The sequence below is a fragment of the Nilaparvata lugens genome, chromosome 1, assembly GCF_014356525.2.
Source record: "Nilaparvata lugens isolate BPH chromosome 1, ASM1435652v1, whole genome shotgun sequence".
Taxonomy (NCBI): Eukaryota; Metazoa; Arthropoda; class Insecta; order Hemiptera; family Delphacidae; genus Nilaparvata; species Nilaparvata lugens.
The window spans coordinates 41,555,835-41,578,986 of record NC_052504.1 but is presented as its reverse complement, the minus strand read 5'-3'; the positions used below and the strand labels follow the sequence as shown (position 1 = coordinate 41,578,986).

General features: G+C 32.1%; 1 protein-coding gene across 2 annotated transcripts in view; it reads right to left on the bottom strand.

Annotated features, from left to right (window-relative positions):
• LOC111044285 (polypeptide N-acetylgalactosaminyltransferase 1) overlaps nucleotides 1-23,152 on the bottom strand; it is a 69,191-nt gene that overhangs the window by 14,976 nt on the left and 31,063 nt on the right. For both annotated transcript variants that reach the window (XM_039434158.1, XM_039434152.1), the window contains exons 5-6: nucleotides 13,421-13,636; nucleotides 6,135-6,252 (exon numbers count right to left, since the gene is read on the bottom strand). In XM_039434158.1, coding sequence (XP_039290092.1) covers nucleotides 6,135-6,252; nucleotides 13,421-13,636 — 334 coding nt within the window. The remainder of the gene's footprint in view (nucleotides 1-6,134; nucleotides 6,253-13,420; nucleotides 13,637-23,152) is intronic.

The following is a 23,152-nucleotide window of genomic DNA, read 5'->3' as shown; positions in this document are numbered from 1 at the left end:
CAACATTTTGAATCCCAAGGTACAACACCCCATATCCCAAGGTACAACCTGGTGTTGTACCTTGGGATACATAGCAGGGATGTGGAAAATAATTTATTACTTCCTTATCAAGAAACATATTTTGAATGTTTTCATGCCGGTAAGTTGCCTCAATGTTGGGCTTTAAAATAAAATTTAAATAAATGATATTTATCATACACAAATGAAAATAAAAATCATTTTTCAAAAATTGTCCCAAGGTACAACACATTCCCCTGAACATAACCTAAATATTTGAATGAAATTTTATTTATGAAAAAAATATAAAAAGAAGATTTGGGAAATCGCCTATCTTTCTCATCTCTGAATATTGTATTAGTTATCTGCTTAATCCAATTATCAAAACTCGCGCCCCTCAGCTAGTCTTGCTCAAAAAAATGTTCCAAGGGATTCTACAGCTAATATTTGTTTCTATTAGTAAAAATCAGTATAAAATTGTATTGTATGAAGAGAATAGTGGTTTGTCGTCGTGTTCTACATTTACTCCAGGTTCTTATACAGGTGCAAAAAAAAAAAAAGAATCTAACCTAAATGATGGGAAATGCTCTGAAAATGGTCGAAATAAAAGGTACAGTGAGGTTTTGAAGACAGCAACCAAAAATATAGCTGAGGGAAATAAAGATAGGAAAGGGAGAGTTCTGCTACTGACGTCCAGTCATGGACGTGATTGCAGTGATCTCCTTGATAAAAGATTGAAAAATAAATTTGATGTCCAATGTTTTTTCAAGCCAAGTGCATCAATTAATGCAGTTGTAGAGTCAGCTAGGAAACAAACTAAAGACTTTGATGAAAATGACTATCTAATTGTACTGGGTGGCTCAAATAATATAAATGAACCTAACTTGAATCATCTTCCTCAAGTAACAGAAAAAATCAAGGAAATTGTGCCACTCAGCAAAAAAACAAACTTAATAATAAGTACTATTCCTAATAGGTTTGATAGGCCAGAATTAAATGAAGCAATCAATTCGACAAACAAATCAATCCATAATACAATCAACAGCCTAAAAAATAAGAATTCTAGACAACTGGGGATTTGTTTTCTAAATGAAAGGCTGAAAAGACATAACTTCACTAATCATGGGTTGCATCTAAATCGATCTGGCAAAGTAATCTTTTGTGATAGATTGGCAGAGCTGATTGAAAGCCGTTTGCAATCCTCTGGTTTAAAAACAGTCAAAAAAACAAATAACGATTTTTTAGTAAATTGGCTCAAAACAGGGAAAGGGAAATAGCTACAAATGCTAGAGATAGAGTAGCACAAGATGGTAAGGTTTTTAGTATTTATCATCAAAATATTCAGTATCTTCGCAACAAAATTGACAGATTAGAAGTATTTCTTAAACAGGAGGATCCTGACATTGTTATTTTCACAGAGCATGGCTTAAAAATAAAGGAAATAAATCAAGTTAGGATTCCAGGCTATTCACTGAGATCAGAATTTTGTAGAATAGCTCATAGAAGTGGTGGTGTATGTATATTCACTAGCAATGCTAAACATACCCAAACTTATGAACTGGATTTTGTTAAGAGATTTTCTGTTGAGATGGATTTAGAGGTGACGGGACTAAGGTTAAAAATTGATGATCGATTTGAGGTAGCAGTGTTAGGTATCTATAGGTCACCAAATGGAGACTGGCAAAAATTTTGTGAGCTGCTCCATACACTTTTGGAAATTACAACCGCTCGTTTCACAAATGTTATAGTAGTAGATTTCAATATCGATTTTGCCAGGCAGGATAAAATGACAGAGGATATTAGAGATATTATTAATATGAATAATTTAGAAATTAAGGTCCACGAATATACAAGAGTAGCTCGAACTTCACAGACAATTATTGATAATATCCTCACAAATATAGAAGGTTGTAATGTCAGGTTAGGTAGCTCAGATCTATCAGATCATAACTATCAAATTTTAGATGTTAAGTTGCAGGGCCAGAATCCAAGCAGAAAAAAAACTTTTGTGAAAGAAATTCAGCAATATGAGCTAGGAAATATAAATTGTTTGAAGCAGGAACTGCTTCAAGAAAATTGGAGTAGTGTTTATAGCAGTTGTAACCTAAATTACAAATATAAGCAATTCATTGATACTCTAAGATTTCACATTAGTGTATGCTGTCCAATAAAAAAAGTCAAAGTAAAAAGTAAATTAAACAAAGTAGATGAATGGATAACTGAAGATATTCTTACTCAAAGAAATATTGTTAGGGAAGCTTATGAGGAATTTAAATTAGTGAGGGATGTTCCGAGTGAAGTCAAATACAAATGTCTAAAGAAAAACTATGCAAAAGAAGTGAGGAAAGCTAAGTGTAAGAAAACAGCTGAAATATTAACAACTAGTACCAATTTTAACTCTGCTGTTTGGGAGATAATTAATAGAAATAGGAGAGCAGCTCAAAAAGATACAGTTACTAATGTCCCTAGGATAATCGATGAACATGGAAATTATATGGATGATAGTATAGACATTTGTAACTTTTTCAATAAGTATTATCAACAGGTTGCATATAATCTCCAAAAGTCACTGAACACTAATACTTATAATACAACTACATTAAATGCTGAGCCAATTGAAAAGGTATTTAAATTTCATCCATTATCAAGAGATGAGTTGTCAAGAATAATAAAAAATTTGAATAACAAAAAAACAGTAGGATTGGATGGGGTCTCAAGCAAAATTTTAAAAGAATGTGAAAATGAATTACTGGACCCTTTATTGCATCTCCTTAATACTTCACTAGAGCAGGTATTTTCCCTGATGATCTGAAACAAGGAAAAATTTTGCCAATTTTCAAGAGCGGTGATTCTGAAAGAGTTGAAAATTATAGACCCATTAGTATTCTAAATGTAATAAGTAAAATTTTTGAAAGAGTAGTTTTAAATAGGCTATTGATGCACCTGGAAGAAATTAATTTCATATGTGATGAACAGCATGGGTTCCAGAAAGGGAAATCTACTAAGACTGCAATAGTATCCCTTGTTGAAAGACTAATAGATATAATAGATTCAGGTGAGAAGGCAGCCGCAATATTTCTTGATTTATCCAAAGCTTTTGATTGTGTGAACCATAGAATATTATTGGAAATACTAAAAACTGTAGGTGTAAATGGTATAGAACTAAAATGGTTTGAATCATATCTCATAGGTAGAAACCAGTGTGTTGAGCTTACCAAGGTGGATGGGAATGAAATAGTAAAAATTAAATCTCAAAAACTGGAGGTCCAGGCTGGAGTACCTCAAGGCTCAATTCTGGGTCCCTTACTGTTTCTGTTGTATGTGAACCAATTACCAAAAGAGTTAAAAGATCACAGAGCTCTGTTGTTTGCTGATGACACATCGCTTATCTTTAACAATTATTTATTAGATAGTCTAGAAATAAATGCTTTTACTGGAGTACAGTCAATTGTCCAATTCTTGAAGCAAAGGCAATTAACAATAAATAGTAAGAAATGTCAATTCCTACAATTCAAAAGTAAATATAATTCAGTAGAGGATAGAGAAATGAATGTGTTTGTAGAGGAAAATGAATTAGACCAAGAAGAGAAAGTAGCATTCTTGGGAATTTTATTGGACAGGAAATTAACATGGCATCCTTACATTGAGAGGATATGTAATAAGATATCATCTGGGGTATTTGTCCTGCGGCAGCTTGCTAGGCTGAATGATAAAAAACTACTGTTAACTGCTTACCATGGACTTATACTATCTCATATTAGGTATGCTATTTTAGTATGGGGTAATTCATTTCAACAAAATATGGACAGGGTGTTTAAGATTCAAAAGAAGGCACTCAGATGTATAGAGAAAGTGAATAGGTTAGACTCTTGTAGGCCTTTTTTAAAAAGCTTGGTCTATTAACTGTGCCATCTTTGTATGTATATGAAGTTGTAATGCATGTGAAAACGAGTGGGGTGATCCAGAATTCAGATGTTCATGAGTATAATACGCGAAACAGAGCAGATTATCATATAATGGGTCACAATAGTAGGTTATTTGAACAAAAACCAGATTATATTGGTAGGAAATTTTATAACAAGCTACCTCAAATCTTGAAAAGTAATGATGATTTGAAGATTTTCAAAAAACAAATTAAAAAATATTTAGTTGATAGAGCTTTTTATAGTGTACAAGAATTCCTTTCAAACCTAAACTAGGTTGAACTACTTAGTGTTAGAATTATTATGTAATAACATGAACTTAGTGTTAGAATTATTATGTAATAACATGACTTGTCTTATACTCCATGACTGGAGTCTTTAGGACGTAATCTTAAAAAAAAAAAAAAAAAAGGTTATCAACCCCATAGAAAAAGATCGCATATGCGATTATTGGATATAATTGGATTAAATCGGATATAATTGGAATATAAAATAATATAATTGGATATTAAATTGAAATAAATTGGATATAATTGGATTAATGCGATATAATTGGATTAAATCGGATGAGCGTGCTGGCCATAGTTAGAATATAGAATAGAATAGAATATCTTTATTAGCCTCGATAGTACATCTCAATTTGACTTTTAGGCCAGTCAACACAATACAATACAGCACAATAAAAACGGTCAATAAAACACTACAATAAACAGTCACAGTAGTAAATTGGATTGAAATTCAAATATACATTACATACTTACAGTTCATAATATACAATAATTACACATCATTCAAAATATACATTATTTTTAATTCATTTCAAAATTCCTTTGGATATAATTTTTCCTCGATATATTCTTTGACAGAGTAGAAGGGATTATCTACGAGAAATTTTTCTAACAAAAGTTATCTAAATAAATTTCTAAATGAAGTTGTTTTTTCTAGAGATGTCTTATTTCCAAGGGCAGTCAGTCTATTCATAATTTTGATTGCGGCATTAGTGGGGCTTAGATCTGTCTTTAGTCAGCTTGGATCTGACTAAAGGAGCGAATCAGAGAAGAGATCCAAGTCTTACCAATCGCAGTGTTCTAAAATGTGTTTTAAAACTTGGCAATGGCCACCATTTAACTGATATCATTTTCAAAAATTAACAATAAAAACTACATTTCAAACTGAATTAAACCCATTAAATACATTTTTCCAAGTTGAACGGTTCATTACTTATAGCCCTTCCAAACTCGTCAATCGGCTCTGCCCCCACCCTGTAGTTCCAGTATCCATCTTAGTGATTTTATGACATATTTTTTCATTCCATTCCATTGTATTTCTATTCTATTGAAATGCCTACAGACGATTCTACGGTTCGCGCTCAACGAACTGGTCAAGCACCCGCCGACAACAATGGAGCACGTGGCAGGATCGCGCTCTGGTCTCGCAATAAGCCAATACTTGTTTAAGAAACGCGCGTTTCTGTAGGCAGTTTCAGATGTAACTGCTTATTCCACGATACTCCTGTGTGCGAGTGAAATTCATTTCTTTGCGCAAAGTACATTTCTCAAATCCTGATTTCTTCCAACTGTAAACTGATTAATATTTCTAATAAAAATTTGTTGAATACATATTGATGTTTTGTAACTTCTTAATTGAAAAAACAACACTTTGTTGCTGTGAAATCTATTTTATTAAAATAACTTTTAGACTGCCATTTTGCTTTTGCTCATTTGTAGCCTATTGATGCAGGCTGAAATAATATCTATTGGAATGTTTCTATAGTCCTAACAGCATTCTAGCATATTTATATTTTGTTGGTGATAAAGTTCTGTTGACATCCCGCAATGCCATTATTTATAAGATATTATTTATACACATATTTTTTTAATGGTAATAAGCTTTCACTAAATTGTTTGTATGCTCCTTAATATCTCTCAACAATTTGTCCATGACAATATCGGGCCAATAAACGTTATTTTTGTTACCTTTGAATTTGTTTATCATTTGACAATTACATTCTTTCCTAAATAATTTTAGTTACCCTGTATTGGTAAATTGTTTTATATACAAGATGCAGATTAATTTTATCCACTACAATTGCCTCCTTTATCAACGTATGAAGTTTGGATCTTCCACAATAAATGCACATCTAAACATAAAATATGAACATTTTAAACACTCCTCAAGAGCGCAAGTCCAGCATCAATGAATTAATAAACATACCCTGAAAGACATCTCGAGGTTTTCGCCGCCCCACAAATCCATTTCTTTGTCATAGGAGCCTATCTCCCAGAAATACTCTCTGTTAATAGCGAAAAGGCCACCCGCCATTGTTGGTGATCTAGAACAAAAGTAAATATTTTAAATTCAATTTATTTCCATCAAAAAAATACATCAATAAAACATTTACATTACAATTCAATAACAAATATTTTCAGGTAATAAATTTTAAAAAATTAGTAGAATTCCCAAAACATAGGACTTCCACTGCAGTGTTTCCACTGCTAAGAATTCGAATCCAATTATATGTCCATATTGAAGAAACTAGAAACTTTGACTCTGTTCCATATCCAAACTTTTTCACTATTAAAATTAAACGTGAATTTTAAAAACACTTATGAAGTGGAAATGCACTTAAATTGGTAGTGGCAATCGTTCCTACAGTCTGATGATAAACCACAATGTATTTTCTAGACTATTGGTCCGTGTGTGGGGAAGAATAGTTATCTATAATAACTGTAAAATAGAAAATCCTGCAGAATTCAGCCTTAATATTATTCTCACTTAACTATTACAATATTGGAAATATATTATTTAAAGAAGAATAAATATAAATCATTAATAGTTTTTTTAATAAACAGAGCATGATGTCGTGTGTTTTTTTATTAAAGATTACTATAGTATTATGTTGGAGTACCTATCTCCTAAAGTTTTTAAATTACTTATTATAATGTTCAGAGTGCTGCATCACAGTACAAGAGTTAACAGAGTTTGAATCAGGATCTACATATAAGGCTAGTTTATGAGGGCTTCTGATGCCTCCCGACCAATACCAAGCAACCATGTGACTATCTTATTTTTGTAGTTAGCAACTCAGCCTGTTTTATTGTGATTGGAAGATTGCGATGAAGTAGGTGGGCAATAAGAAATGGGTTGTTATCGACCGATGTTAAGGTCGATAGGTGTATTAAATCCAAAATTCAACATATTATGTCCAGTTGGGTAATTATGGTGTAGCTGTGTAAAAATTTCTGTTCTGTAGGATTTGATAAAAATAAGAGTAAATGTAGATGTGTCTTATGTCAAGAACAGGAAATTCGGTGTAGAGTTGTTCAGTAGGAAATCGGATATTTTTATTTAGAATTATTTTGATGAGTGATCTCTGTGTGACAGCTAGTGGATGCAGCGCGGCAATAAAATTTGTATATATAAATAATAAAAATTTCAATAAATACACCACAACAAATGATAACGACTTTTTTGTTTGAAAATATATCCATTCAGAAGTAAAAGGTTCCATGGAAAAAACAGTGAATTTCGAAATAGGATAAGAACAAATAGTTCAGGGTTCACAAAAATTTGATGTTTGGATGTGAAAACGTATTTGTTTTTCTAGTAAAATCTTTGAGGACATAATAATAATACAACTTAATTTGAAAGGCTCCTTTGTTATCAACATTAAAAATAATATAAGTTGTTTTAGATATGGTAGGTTCCTTGTTTCCGATTGTTTAAATTCAATGAAAATAATAATAAAATCAATTTTAACTTGTTGTGCAAATTAACATTTCAAGTCGTCGACCTCGGCTCCCTTGCAACAGTAGTTGAGGCTCTGAAATTGATCAGGTGCCACCTTGGAACTTTGACACCAGACCTGTGCCAACCATGTTTTTGTATTAAGCTATTTCTTCAATTTGGGTAGACGTCTGGATGTTACCCCGTCAATTTGTCAACCCTGTATAACTGGTCAATAATTTCCAACAATTATTTTTCGGAATGTTCTTGCGATATGAAAACTAAAAATAAATATGAAATTAGGACATGAAAATTCTTCCCATATCAGAAAGTAAACATATTGGATACAATTTGCACAACAGGTTTTTTATATTATCAATATAATCAGTAGGCATTCTTTAGATTATTACTATAGTGTTAAGCTTTCAAATTCAAATTCAAAATGTTTTTAATTGCCGTGAACAAATAGATGTTATTGACAAAGTCATCAGGTAAGCATATACATACATTATACATACATTTCACATAGGTACTCAAAACAGAGAAATGCTATCACAACCAACAGTCCCGGTACTTAGTTTCTTCACAGTTATATACAGTCATATTTCTAATTGGCAATAACAATATTATAATAGAGGTCAAATATTAACATGAAATATCAGCTGCCAACATCTCCTCAATCAAATAAACAGCCCAATTTTTGAATAGTTTGGAAATTGCGTACCTGAACGATCTAGAATTTTTATCACGGATACTTTCAGGCAGTTTATTAAATAATTTTATACCGATATATACATACATATTTTGTATTTTGGAGAGTCGTACCCGCCCGGTATTTATTTGTTTACGCTCTCTTGTAAAGTGCTGATATACATCGCATCTTAGATCGAATTGCCTCAGATTATCTTTGACAAATGTCAGAGCTTGCAGCATAAATATACAGGGCAGAGTCAATATGCCGTTTCTTTTAAAGAATGGCCTGCAGGAATCCATTCTACCAAGATTAAAAATGGTTCGCAGAGCTCTTTTCTGACACAAAAATATGTGACTGGCACCAGTTGAATTGCCCCACAATCGGGTGCCATACTGTAAATGAGAGTGGAAAAGAGCAAAGTATGCCATCAACGTTAAACCAGCACTTGTACACAACTTCAACCTCTTCAATAAGAATAGTACTGTGGATAGGCAACTGCAAAGAGCTTCAGTGTGGGTACTCCAAGTGAGTTTGGAATCAAGGTTAATCCCTAGTAGTTGTACTGATCTTTTTTCACGATTTCTACTCAAACCAAACAATATAGATTCTGTTTTGCTCTCATTCACCATAAGCTTTGTCACGTGGTAATTTAATACCACCAAATATTTTAAAATAAGCCAATGAATTTTAACAGAATTATAAAATTGGAAAGAAGGTTAGACCTAGTCAAAGGATAAATCAACTTAAATCAAGTATTATTAGCGATCAGGAGTAATAGCATTATCAAAAACGATAAGAAAACTTGTATAATTGTGATTCAATAACTATGAGAACCCATTGGTAAGGTCAAAAAATTATAAAGCGGCTTACTTATTATTGGCGGATTATAAAAAATAAAAGTGCATGAACATTGAGGTTAGAATTATTTGTTTACATTTTGAAAAGAATTAGTCAATCTTGGATAAATCGATAATTATTAGAATCAATGCTGAACGAATCAGCTGATTATTCGATCAACCAGTATAACAGGTTGAATTATATAGAATTTACTCATAAAGGATATATTATGTATACTAAAGGAAGTCGATGTGTAGAAATACGAATACCCATTATTTCTGTATAAATATTTATTATAATCTAAAAAAGCATGATAAATCAAGAGTATACAAAACTCATATAAAAAACTAAATATATTAAAATCGCATGTTATGATTTATTCATGAAATCAATTTAAGATAAACACTCCATATATTTGTATAAAAACTTTTTTATTTAATTTTTTCTATTATAAAGTCGAGGAAGCCCTGATTCCCAAGGCAACCAATTGTATTGAGTTTATTAAATTGAAGACCAATCAGAGAGTAGCTTACAGAATTATTCTTGGAAGAGACAAATTTTTCTGAAAACCTCCTTCTTCTGGCTTAAGATCTTGACCTGAGAGGATGCACATAGAGTCTAGGGTTCTTTCTTCCTCTTTTTAAAATTTTAAAAACTATTAAGCCAAACCCTTTTTAATGTGAAGTATTTGTATTAAATGTTAAATTATCTGTGAACTCAGTGCTGTCAAAGAGTTCGTAATTCGTAACTATTCCCCATAAATATATCTTTAATTCGGAAAGGAACTTATAAGAATCTGGACCACGCGTTAGCCCAGCAGTGACGAAAAGGAGCCTACCTAATTAATTATTGGAAATAATTAATTCAATCCACGAGACCGTCAAGAACTTCAGTTCAGTGAGTGATAAGTCAAACGAGCTCGTTTTAGGTTTTCTACGTACAGTGGGGGAATTAATAAAAAAGCGCTATTCAAATTAACTTGAATTAAATAAAAGATCACAACGTGTTGAATGCTAGCACATAGTAAGAACATTTTATAAATTTATTCAATATATGTAGGAAGCTTACTTCCATGCACAGCCCGAATTCATATTAAAAGCCCTGAGATCTCATGTTTGAATATTAATTTATTAATTATAATTTTGTTAATTGAACAAAGTATATCATATCAAACTTATAGACCGAACAGGTTTTTGTTTGCAGAATTTTGTATTGATTGGAAGTCTAAGTATCAGTATTAAATATAATATATTTATGAATTTGAAACTCACTATTGTGAATATTAGCGAAACCTGTGATAATTGCTCAGATTATAGAAACATTTATTTAGGTAAATTATAGATATATCGAATATTTTATACACACATTTTTATGGGAATATATTTTGTGTTTTATGTCAGCATACAAACTCATATAATTTTTTATTGTATCCTAACTCATCTCGTGATATACAGTTTGAGCTGTTTTAATACCAACAAATATTCAACAGCACTTAAAATCATTGAATCAAGTAATATTGATCTTATTCAGAGCACTCAATATTTATCATCCTTTGATGATATTCATCTTATCTGCCAGAACAAGTATATTAAAAAATCATATTAATAAGGTTCCAGTTATATCATATAAGGATCCAGAGAGTTTCAAGAACTGGCGTTGTAAGTTCTAAGGAATTTTGAAAGGGTATATTGGTGAATACTTGTATTCACGACGAGCGTTTTAAGAATCAACTAGAAACAACTATAGTTGGTCCTTATCATTCTCTAGTGGTACATGGTTACTGATAATCAGTCATCAAATATTCTTTTAATTTCCTCACTGGTATTCTTCAAGAACTTCACAGAAGCAGCGGTAAGAACTATTAATCACAGGTCATTGAACCTTATGGTGGTTACTTATATTTGTAAGATTCATGTATCTACCACTGAGCTAGAGCTGAGGTTTGAACCCAGTAATTTTGCGAGCCGGACGGCCTTAATTTTTTGTGAATTTATTCGCAAATGAGGGAATTTAGCGATTGCTCTTATAAATATCAGAAACATCGTATCATCTGTGAAGGATTTACAATTAACAACTTCACAGCTTATTTGCAGAGAACCAAATATTGGCTCTGTTGGTCATAAATGTTGTGATAATTTTATTTATTTCAGAAGACTTATTCTTATACAGAAGCGTCGTGTCGTCTGCATAGAGAACAGTTTTATAAGGGATGTATGAGGGTAGATCATTTATATATACTATAAACAGGAAATGGCCCAGTACAGAGCCCTGAGGGAGTCCTCCTGAGACCTTCTTACAATCAGATGTCTGCTCACCCATTTTCACATACTGGAATATATGACATGAAAAGTGACAACTCATTACCATTCAATCTATAGTAGTGCAGTTTTTCTATAAGTTGCTTGTGTGGGACAATATCAAAGGCTTTGCTAAGGTCTAAAAGCAGTGCACTAACCTCTTCACCATTTTCAAAGCCATCAATAATAAAAGACACAACGCTTTCAACTGCTTTAGTAGTGTTCAAATTACGTCTGAAAGCAAACTGCGCCGACTGAAACAATCTATTCTGCTCAAAATATTTCTCAATTTGAATTTTTATTGCGCTTTCCATTATCTTGGATATGACAGGTACCAGAGAAATTGGCCTATAATTATTAATGTTGGTCTTATCTCCTTTTTTATATACTGGTACTGTCACAGTGACTTTCAAGCAATCCGGATACACCCCTACTCTAAGAGCCCAATCTATAAGGAATGTTAAAGGTTCTATGATGGCATCTATAATTTTCCTCAAAACGAAATTAGATAATCCAAAAATATCCTCTTCCCTGGAATTATTAAGTCTTGAAACAATCATACAAATAACGTCTGGTTCAACCACACACAACACAAACGGCTATTGATTTGTCTGAGGCTTCAACCCAGATGCAGATAGAATATCAATAGAACCAATATTGTTGCAATTATCACTCTTTACCGAAATCATATTGGAAATTCCTGCGAAAAAATCATTAAACTCTTTAGCAGATAAAGGTGGTTCAGATTGTGACTTATTCTTTGGCAGTCGCCCTGTTTCATCATTTGTAACCCTCCAGGATGCTTTGCACATATTATTAGATTTCAATATAAAATCATCATTTGCCTTTCTCTTAGCCAAATCTATTTGATCTCTATAGAGCTGTTTCAATCTTCTATGATTTTCTAATAGTTCAGGATTGGTCTTGCATTTCATATGGCTAAAATCTAATAGAGTTCTTATATTATTCAACTGAGGAGTGTACCAGTTCCTTGCACTATTATTTTTTGATCATTTTTATTGAGGCTGATTTTTCTAGTTTTAAGAGGACACCATCTTTTGAAATTATTAGACAGAACCTGCATAAAATTAATTTGATGAATTGAGAGACTCAAATAATTAAGATTATTATTATCACTTTTTTAATATTAGATATATTGTTATTTTAATTATTGAATGGACAGCCACTTTATTCTTTCATTTTTGTTCATCTGTTATTCTAATTTTCCTTTACTTATGCTACTCTGTTAATTTTGATGTTTATTTTAATAGAGGATGTTTGTATTTTGAAATAGGTACTGTATGATAAAGACATTTTTTATTTTTACTTTTACTTCTATTGCCATAATATTTCATTTTTTTCTTACATTTTCTGTAATTGTTTTTTTATGTTTTCTTTGCGAGAATAAAGTTATTATTATTATTATTAGACCATAACTAGTGTCCCACATCGCATCAATTTATTGAATTTTGATATTAAATAAAAAGTCTAAGAAATTATTATAAGAACCACAGATTTTATAAACGTTCTGTGGATTTTAACAATTTCTTAGTATTTTTATTTAATATGAATAATTAGCACAATATCAACTTCTCAACTACACAAAAAGTGAATTTTGATAGGCTATTTCTTGGAAAATAGATTAAATTAGGCTCGGAACTCTAAAAAAAAATGTAAGAAATGAATCATGGCATAACAGAAAATAAAATGTTTATAGTATCCAATTTTGACTGTAAATTTAACGACGGAAATCGTAAACCAATTCATCAGTGTCTAATAAATTATAAAAACATGAAGTAGTCTACACAACTTTGATCTACTAAAGCAAACTTTTTAATCTAGTTTAACAAATAATTTCAAAATTTTAACGTTTATGTAAGATTTTGAGCATAACAAAAATTCATATATTTGAATAAATATCAAGAAGACTATTTGTTGAGCTTCACCTTACAGGAGACGTATAGGAGTGATGAATCCGATCCATCTCTCGGCTGGGAACGTCTATCCACGTATAATGCCCATTCCAGTTGAATCCACCAATTTGGAATTCGTAGGATCCATTGTTGTACTGATACTCCAGTGTTTTGTCATCGATGACATCTATTATGGGTACCACAACATTATTCTTTCCTTCCTTAATTCGTTGCACCAACGGTTCTAACCTGAAGCATAGAATAATATATTATAGTTGAGAGCATCATAAAATGAATAATGAATGAATAATGAATTTATTGCCAAATACAAGAAATATTTTTACAAATGAAAATAATCATTAAAATACAATAGATTTTTGCGTGACTGGAAGAAGAAGCCTCGAGCTCCAGCCACGAGTTCTAAAAATAAGAAATACATTTTTTAATCTAATAACAGCAGTACAAATGAAACTATTCTGTTGATGGATGATAATTTATGGATGTGGAATTTTATCAATAATCCAATTACTTGATAAACAAAATATAAATGCACAGAAAAATAATATAATAATTGTTGAGTTTTAATAATTTTTACACATTCAGAAAACTCAATTCTCAATTCTAAAAAGAATAGTTCTGTTTTACCCACGATTTTATTAATCTCAATTTGGTTTTTGTTATTTTATCCTTCATAAAGTCTTCCGTAATTTTATTTATTAGTTTATTACTGTGATATTCAAATTGGTGTTTACTATATGCTAATGAAGTGAAATTAATATTGGAAGCATTTACTATAGTTGGCCGTATATTATAAGGGATTGTGCAACGGGTAAATTGATGTGTATTTTTATTAATAAAAAATAATTGAATTTGTCACAAGTTTAACGTAACGTTGGTAGATCTATCTCTTCAAATATTAGTCTGTTGGGATAGAGTCTGGGTCTTCCAAGCGCAGCTCTAATAATATGCTTTTGTATTATAAAAAGTTTTTTAAAATGAGTGTCATACGCTGCTCCCCAAACTTCGATATTATAATGGAAAAGTGAATGAGCATAAGCGTAGTAAATCGTTCTCAAAATATTCAAGTCTTTTAATTGGTTAATCCTATAAGAAATTGTTATTAAATATTTCAGTTTAAAGCATAGATTCTGAATGTGTATGTCCCATTTAATATGCAGATCCACGGAAACACCTAAATATTTGATTGATTCAACTCTCTCTATTGTTGGACAAGGGTAGTTAACAGTGATGTCGTTATGACTGTGTATTATCAGCTCAAGCTCATCTGGAGGCTGACCACTTCTATTAGGGGAAAAAGAAATGCTTTACTCGCATTTAGTATTAAAATATGGCTGTTCAACCATGATTTAACCATTTCAAGATCACGATTAAATGTTAAGAGTTAAATGTTTCATTCCATGTTAAGCCTGAGAAGATTAGAGCAGTGTCATCAGCAAATGATAGTGTAATACCATTAGAAATGTCAATTTTCAATAAGTCATTGATATAAATCAAAACAGTAGCGGCGATAGTACAGTGGAATAGTTCTTGTGGAAGTCTTTAATATTTTGAATGACAGTTTCATAATTTAGTATTAAAATTTGGATTTGATCTGTCAAATAGCTTGCAAATAATTATTTTGTTATTCCTCTTATTCCAAACATTCTAGCTTATGAAAAAGGATAGAATGTGGTATAGAATCAAAGGGACTTTGCCGAGTCCAAAAATATAGCTAGTGTTTTCCATTACTATCAAAACTTTTATTTATTAAATTTGTCAAGTGTAAGGCAGCATCTTTGATGGATTTACCTTCTTGAAAACCATACTGGTTACTCGAAATAAAATAGTTTTTTTTTCTAAGAAAGTCCATCAATCTAACCTTTATAATTTTTTTTCCATAATTTTTGATACATTGGTTAATAAGCTAATAGGTCTATAGTTTCAAGGATTTGCAAGGTCCTTGGATTTAGGTATTGGTTTTATTAAAGCTATCTTAAAAAATATTTTTTCAATATATTTTTCGGAAAATTTACTAATAAAAAACACCTATTAAAAATGAATTCCAGAGGACAGACAATGAATTTTCAGATTTTTAAACATAACTTATTCAACTAATGTTATCCACAACAGGAGAGGAGTTTGGTTTCAGCTCATGTATAAATTTATTTATTTCCGCAGTATCGGTTGGATTTAGGAGAAAGCTATTCAAAGGTCTCATGGAAATAGACTCTGGGATTTCAATTCGATTATTCTGTATCAAATTATTAGCATAAGACTGGCCAACTGTTGCAAAATGTTTATTTAATACATTAGCTTCAATTTTGGGTTGAAAATATTTATTTTTGTTGTTAGTAATCTCCTTCATGCATTGCCATGTCTTTTTCATATCATCACCCATCACCCTTATAATGAATAAATAAATGGCAATAATGTTCGAAACATGTTGTGGCAGAATAATTTAAAAGGGTAGTGAGATTTATATTTTTATTTTTACCCTTAGAATATTGAAATTTTCCGTTGTAAAATTCTATTTTTGCATTTTATCAAGTTATTTAGAGTGTTTCTGTACCGTTTATATTTCTCTTTCAATCCATTATTGAATGGTTGCTTATTCAGCTCTCTATGCATCTTGACCCTTTTTCTAATAGAATTAATAATGCCTTGACTTATTCATTGTTTTAATGGTCTCCTTTTAGGTGGTATTTTAAAAGTTTTTGAATTTTCTCATGTGGTCCGTCAGAATAGTTACAAAATTATCAACCAGCTTATCAATGTTCTCTGAATCATTATCCATTATATTATCCCATCTTTCATTCTCTAAGCAACGATAAAGATTCTCATAATCGAATTTCATTTTACTATTAGTCAATCCATTACTGTCCGGTTATATTCTGTTATTATTTATATGCATGGTTGTGATAAAGTAATATTTGATTCAATTATAGTTGCTAATGTATTCTCAGGATTAATATTATTATTTTTAAGGAAAATATGGTCTATACATGTTGTTGTATTATTTTGAACTCTTGTTGGTTTATTAATATAAGACTTGAATACATTCAGATGAACAGCGCTTTAGTATTAGTTAGTGAGATGACTGTTTTCTAATAGATTCAAATTCATATTGCCTACAATTAAAAATGTACTTCCATTATTGGTATTTTGCAGAAGCAAGTCAAAACTGTCAATAAAGTCAGTTATGTTTAGAGAAGGTGAGCGGAAGACAGATATCAGAGTATATTTCTTATCTTCAATTGTGAATGCGATTGAAAGAGAGTTGGCATTATCTATTTTCAAATCAAATCAATTCAAATCAAATTTTATTCACCAATTAACAACAGTTTTACATGAAAATGAATAAATAATTTGTAGTTAAATAATTGGCGTGGCTAGAAAAAGAAATCTTGTGCTCTAGCCACGAGTTCAAAACATTTCTTACCTATATTTTAACATGATTTTAGGATTAATACAGCTCTTTATGGGTTGGCAAGCTTGACTTGCAGTGGAAAGGTAATAAAAGTGTTAGCTCTGTATTTTGAAGTAATTTAACAAGTTTATTTGTTTTGATGCTTGAAATTTTTCAGCTCAGTGAATGTGAAAGTGAATATTTCATGTTAAAAGTTTTATTAAAGGCGATCTTACGTGAGTACAAGTTATTACAAAGAAACTAAAGTTGTCGTCTAACCAAGATTCTGATTTTCGAGTACAATTAGAACAAGCATCAAGCTGTTATTTATCTTATCGCTGTCTTAGTGTGCTAGTAGTGGTGTGTAAATTCCGTATAATCGTCCTCAGCGTAGTAGTATTGGTCGGTTGGACATTTTGAATCGAACAGGAGTACCAACTTATTTAATCGGCATTGTATCAAGGAGTGCTCTGTATCAGAGCTTGCTCAAAGTTGCCAATTTTATAGGAGCAGTCTGTCTGTAGTGAAAACATTATAGGAAATAGTATGACCTATTACATCTGGTTGACAAGATTGATTCAACCGGCAATTATTATTATTTCGGGAAGAAGGTCAATGGGACAGATTAACAACTGTCAAAAAGCTGAACTATCTGTCTCTTTTCTACAGCTCCTCGTACCTACTGTTTATTAATTATAAAAACAAAAACATTTATTTGGAAAGCGCAGTTCGAAATTTGAAAAGTCTCTCCTATTCTTTTTCTCCCTCTGGCTCGTATCCCTTCTCATCAGGAGCTTCCAATTTCTCTCCAGGGCCACGATTGCTCTCGTTGGCGTTTCCCAGGTTTTCCTTTGTTACCTTTCCTTTGAGACACATTTTTATCAACGCTTTGCTTATTATTATTATTATTATTATTGTTAATGGCCGTATTTGTGGAAGTATTAATTAAGTTTTGTTCAAGGGGGTAATTAGTGGATCTTTACGAAATAACTAAATACTGAAAATGGAAGGAAAATTAGATGAGATTCTTCAAAAGTTAAATAAACTAGACTGTCTGGAGACGAAAATTGATGAAATCAATAGAAAGTTCAATGATGAACTGGAAACCCTAAAGCAAGAAGTAGAACTACTGAAAACGCAAATAAAAACGGAAAGAGAATGGAAACAGAACTCAGATAGAAATAGAAACTTGATCATTTTTGGCCTGAAAGATAGAGGCAATTACTGGAAACTACGAGAAGAAATAATAGGAATATTTTCATACATTGGCGTCGATATTAGAAATCAGGATATCGATAACTTGAGAAAATTGAATCCTACTGAAAAGGATGGACCAATTAGAGCACAGTTGACTTCAACGTTTACTAGGAACGACGTTTTGAGGAAGAAATACATGTTGTCAAGAGAAGAAAGGTTTAACCACATCAAAATAAGGGAAGACCTTGACATGGAAACGTGCATCATCAGAAAGGAATTATTCCCATTTCTTATGGAATACAAGAAACGAGGTAAACAGGTCCTAATGAAAAAGATAAATTTATGATTGACGGTGAGCTCTACAACCTGGATAGCTTAAAAGAAGCATATAATAAGGAAAAAGAAAAAAAAGGCCAAGGAGTGAGGGAAGCTCTCCCACAACAGGAGGCGACGGTGACGCAAGCACCCAAAACACAAATACGGAACGACTCGTGAAGAAAAAGAACTTGAATACAATGGAAACATATATAAAGAGAATTGGAAGAGAGCGGGGTGGTGTGGAAGAGCCTTCACAACCACAGTAGCAACCACGGCGTGGAGTTACAATAGCAAGAACGGAAAATGAAAGGAAACCAACTGATAAAGACTTCGGAAAGGATGGAAGATCGGCGAAGAGAAAAAATCAAGATAATATCATTATACTCACATATAATTGTAGATCTCTTAGGGAGAACTGGAGAGTGGAACAGCTGGTGGAAGAGGTCAAAAATGTAGAATGGGATATAATAGGACTTGCGGAAGTAAGGAGAGACGGAGAACAATGTTTGAGCCTGGATGATGATAATATTGTTCTGTACGTGAATGGCAATGGTCCAACAGGAGGAACAGGTTTTCTAATAAACAATGCGACAAAAAAGAAAATCATAAGCTTCAAGCAACATACTCACAGAATATCGACAATAATTTGGAAACTCAAAGAAGGAATGGGTAGAATTAAAATAATACAAGTCTATGCACCAACATCAAATTCAACTGATGAGGAAATTGAAGAACTATATGAAGAACTGAATGATGCCTTAGGAAAGGATATATGTAGGTACAATATAATAATGGGAGATATGAATGCAAAAATTGGCAAGAACAACGGTGAAAAATGTGTTGGAAACTACGGATTTGGTGAAAGAAATGAAAGAGGAGATAGGCTTGTTGAATTTGTTGAAGGGAAAAATATGTATTTGATGAACTCCTTCTTCCAGAAAAATGAAACAAGAAAGTGGACTTGGATGAGTCCGGATGGAGAAACAAAAAATGAGATTGACTTCTTCATAACAGACAAAAAACTCATTGTACAAGATGTGGACGTAGAGAATGATGTTAACATAGGAAGTGACCATAGACCAATTAAGATGATTATAAAAATAGAAGAGAGAAGAAGATTCAACAAAAAAGTCCGCACGAGACTGAGTTCAGAAGCACTAAAAATGAAATCATTTGAAGAGAAATTGGAAGAAAACCTAGCTCATGGAATGAATACTGAATGCTCCGATATGGAAGACATATCAAGTAAACTATCTGCTATTATTAAAAGTACAAGTGATACCTTGAACGACAGAGAAGGAAACAGAAGACGTTCAACTCCAAGAGAGATAATCAGACTTTTGGCAAAAAGGAGAAGACTGAAAACGTCTGATAGGGATAGAATTGAATTCACTGAAATTTCTAAATTAATAAGGCGAAAATGGAAAGAATGGACAGCGCTCAAGAAAACTGAAGAATTAGAAGACACAATTAAATCAAGAGGAAGTATTAAACAAACATTGAGAAGACAACAGCTAGGCACCAATATAATGATCTCGATGAAAAATGAGACTGGCGAGGAAGAGAGAGAAGTGGAAGGTATTCTCAGGACAATCTGTAACTTCTATGAAAAATTATATAGTATACAGGGGCCTGAAACAGACACATCGGCAGAGTGCAGTGGAAGGAGAGAGGAACAGCTGGATGCAGGTCAAGTAGAAAATAGCCTTCCAATCCTGGAAAGTGAAGTGGAGAGAGTAATAAGCAAATTAAAAGAAGGAAAAGCGGGAGGACCGGACAGAGTTACAAATGAAGAAATAAAAGCGGGAGGAAGAGCTGTAACCAGTATACTAGTCAAGTTGTTTAATATATGTCTAAAAAATAGAAAAGTTCCTGATTTATGGTTGAAGGCTAACCTAATACTACTGTATAAAAAGGGAGACAGAAAAGAAGTAAAGAACTATCGCCCAATAAGTCTCCTCTGTACAATTTACAAAGTCTTCATTGCAATAATAACATACAGAATAGGAAGAAATTTAGATGCCGCAACACAGAACGATCAGACCGGATTCAAGAAAAATTTCTCTACACTAGACAATATCTTAGTACTGCTGGAATTGATACGAAAGGCGAGGGAATACAATTTCCAAATGGTCCTACTATTCATCGACTTTGAAAAAGCATTCGATAGTGTAACAACCAACGCTATTATGAATACGTTAGCTGGACTTGGTGTTGAAGATGAATATTTACAAATTTTTAAATATATATATGAGAATATGAAATTAGAATGTTCAGTAAGAGGAGAGAGTAAAGAGATACGTGTGAAAAGAGGATTAAGACAAGGTGATGTGCCATCTGCAAAAATATTTAATGCCGTTTTAGAAACAACCTTCAAAAATTTAGACTGGCAAGATAGAGGCATAGATATCAATGGGGAGAGGTTGAACTGCTTGAAATTTGCCGATGATATTGTTCTTATAGGAAGAAGTGCAAGTGAAGTTAAGGATATGTTAAATGAGATGATGGAAGAAACAAAACAAATAGGCCTTAAAGTAAATTTTGAAAAATCAAAGGTTATGAGTTTCAATTGTCAAGCAGATGAAGTAATTGATTTGAACCAAGGAAGAATTATCGAAAATGTCAACAGCTTCATATATTTAGGGCAAAGAATTGGAAAAGACGGTCAATGGGGAGAAATCACAAGAAGAATTGCGTTGGGATGGTCAATGTTTAAAAGATTTAATCACCTTTTCCGCTCCACGGTTATTATGGAAAATAAGCGAAAATTACTTCAGATGTGTATAATCTGTATATGTTGTATGGCTGTGAAACATGGACTCTCACAGGAAAAATTATCAGGAAAATGAGAACTAGTATGAGAGCAATGCTAAGGATCATGTTGGGAGTTACTAAAAGAGATAAAAAGACGAAAATATGGATATCCAAAGAGACAATGGTTGAGGACATAGGACGGTTGATAGTAGAAAGAAAATGGAACTGGGCAGGACATATAGCGAGAACAAAAGACAACAGATGGACAAAGAAGATAATAGACTGGTATCCACGAACACTGAAGAGAAGCAGAGGACGACCAACCAACAGATGGGACGAGGAATTTAGGAGAGTCTGCGGTGGAGCAACATGGCAGAGGGTAGCACAGGAGAGGACGGAATGGGAGAGGATGAAGAAGGTGTACGGCGGTGTTTGGCTATACAAAGACTAAATTTCAAAAGTGAATGTTATTTATCATGTTCATATTTCATTTGGTGCCAACCAAAGAAGTAACCTCAGCGGAAGCTGATTTGCAACCATGAAAATTTTATTTTATTTTTACTATGTACCAATAGGTAAATACTGTAAAAGTTGCAATAAAAGGTTTATTTATTTATTTATTTATTTATTTACAGCTCTTTATGATATAATCCAGACCAGTACAATACAGATAGACAAATAAAAATAAAAAATCATATACTTAATGTAATATAATTAATAATATATAATATAACCAGTTCTATTCTATCAAAATCTATGTCATTGCGAATGAATAGGCAGATACCATCACTCTTAGTATACTTATTATTTTTATAAATAGTTCGTTATACTTCTATAAGAAAATGACTGACAGTCTTCAGTTATCCATGTTTCGGATAAACTATTACATTAACTCTAGTTTCACATTGGCTCAAATAACATATAAATTGATCAAAGTTCTTATTAATGCTTCTTATATTGATATGTAATGAGTTGACTAAATTCTCTGACTATTGCTTGAATGATAATTAGGTTTGAAAGTGGCAATTTCGTGTTCTTCGAATGTATCATAGATACCAAAATCGATTGTTTCTTCAACATTAAATGGCATTTGTTTTTATAAATAAAAATTGAGATAAATAAAGAAAAAACTAGCTGAGAAAGTCGAGTTTGAGTCTGCAACCCCCAGAAAACAACTCAATAAGTTCACTACTCAATAAGTACTAAATGATGTCCAAAACCTCAGTTCAAACAATTTTAAATTATTCCAAGTTTAAATAAAACAAACATATTCCGAAAGAAAAGAGAAACAAAAACAAAATAATACAACGTATGAGATCCATTACTCCTTAAATCAATAATCTTCAATTTTCTATTAAAAAAAAAACATTAGTATTAGAATAATAGAAGACAGAGAATAATTAAAGACAGAGACAAAAGATTTAGATTTCCAGCGTAGTCAGTGATATTTTGATTTTTGAATTACTCAAAAGGTTTGAGATCTTCATTCTTGACTATTCTCTTACTAGCTGGCGAATCTTGCGTTTGACGCACGAGAATTTTCCCATCTTTCACCCACACGAACTTCAATTTGCCCCCATCTTCAAACGTTCTCATTCTTTTTTTAAATTAGCATTATCAGTTAGTAGGCTTCTCATGGATTCCTTGATTTCATTCACAGCGACAGTAAGGGCGGACAGTTCTTCACTAAATACTGCAAACCATTCATTGATGAATTTTTTCAAGGAGTCAACTATACATTCCAGATTTTTGTCCTCAGCAGTAACACTATTATTACTAGTTGAGGTGATACATTGATCACACTTCCACAAATTCTTGAGTTTTACATTCTTGTCTAGCTTACGAAAGTTTTTTAGTGGTTTTATACGAGTGCACTTTGGATGGTATTTATTTTCACATACGGTACACTCAATACATTCCTTCAAGTCGATTACAGTTTCACATTCGCTGCACTTGTTTGCCATAATTCACAGAATTTTACGTAAAATATTAAAAATATATACAGTTGATAGGTATGGGTTTTGACGACCTTAATCATTGTTGTTAACCGGAGTCTACAAGAACGGCTGAAACGGTTATCGGCATTGGAG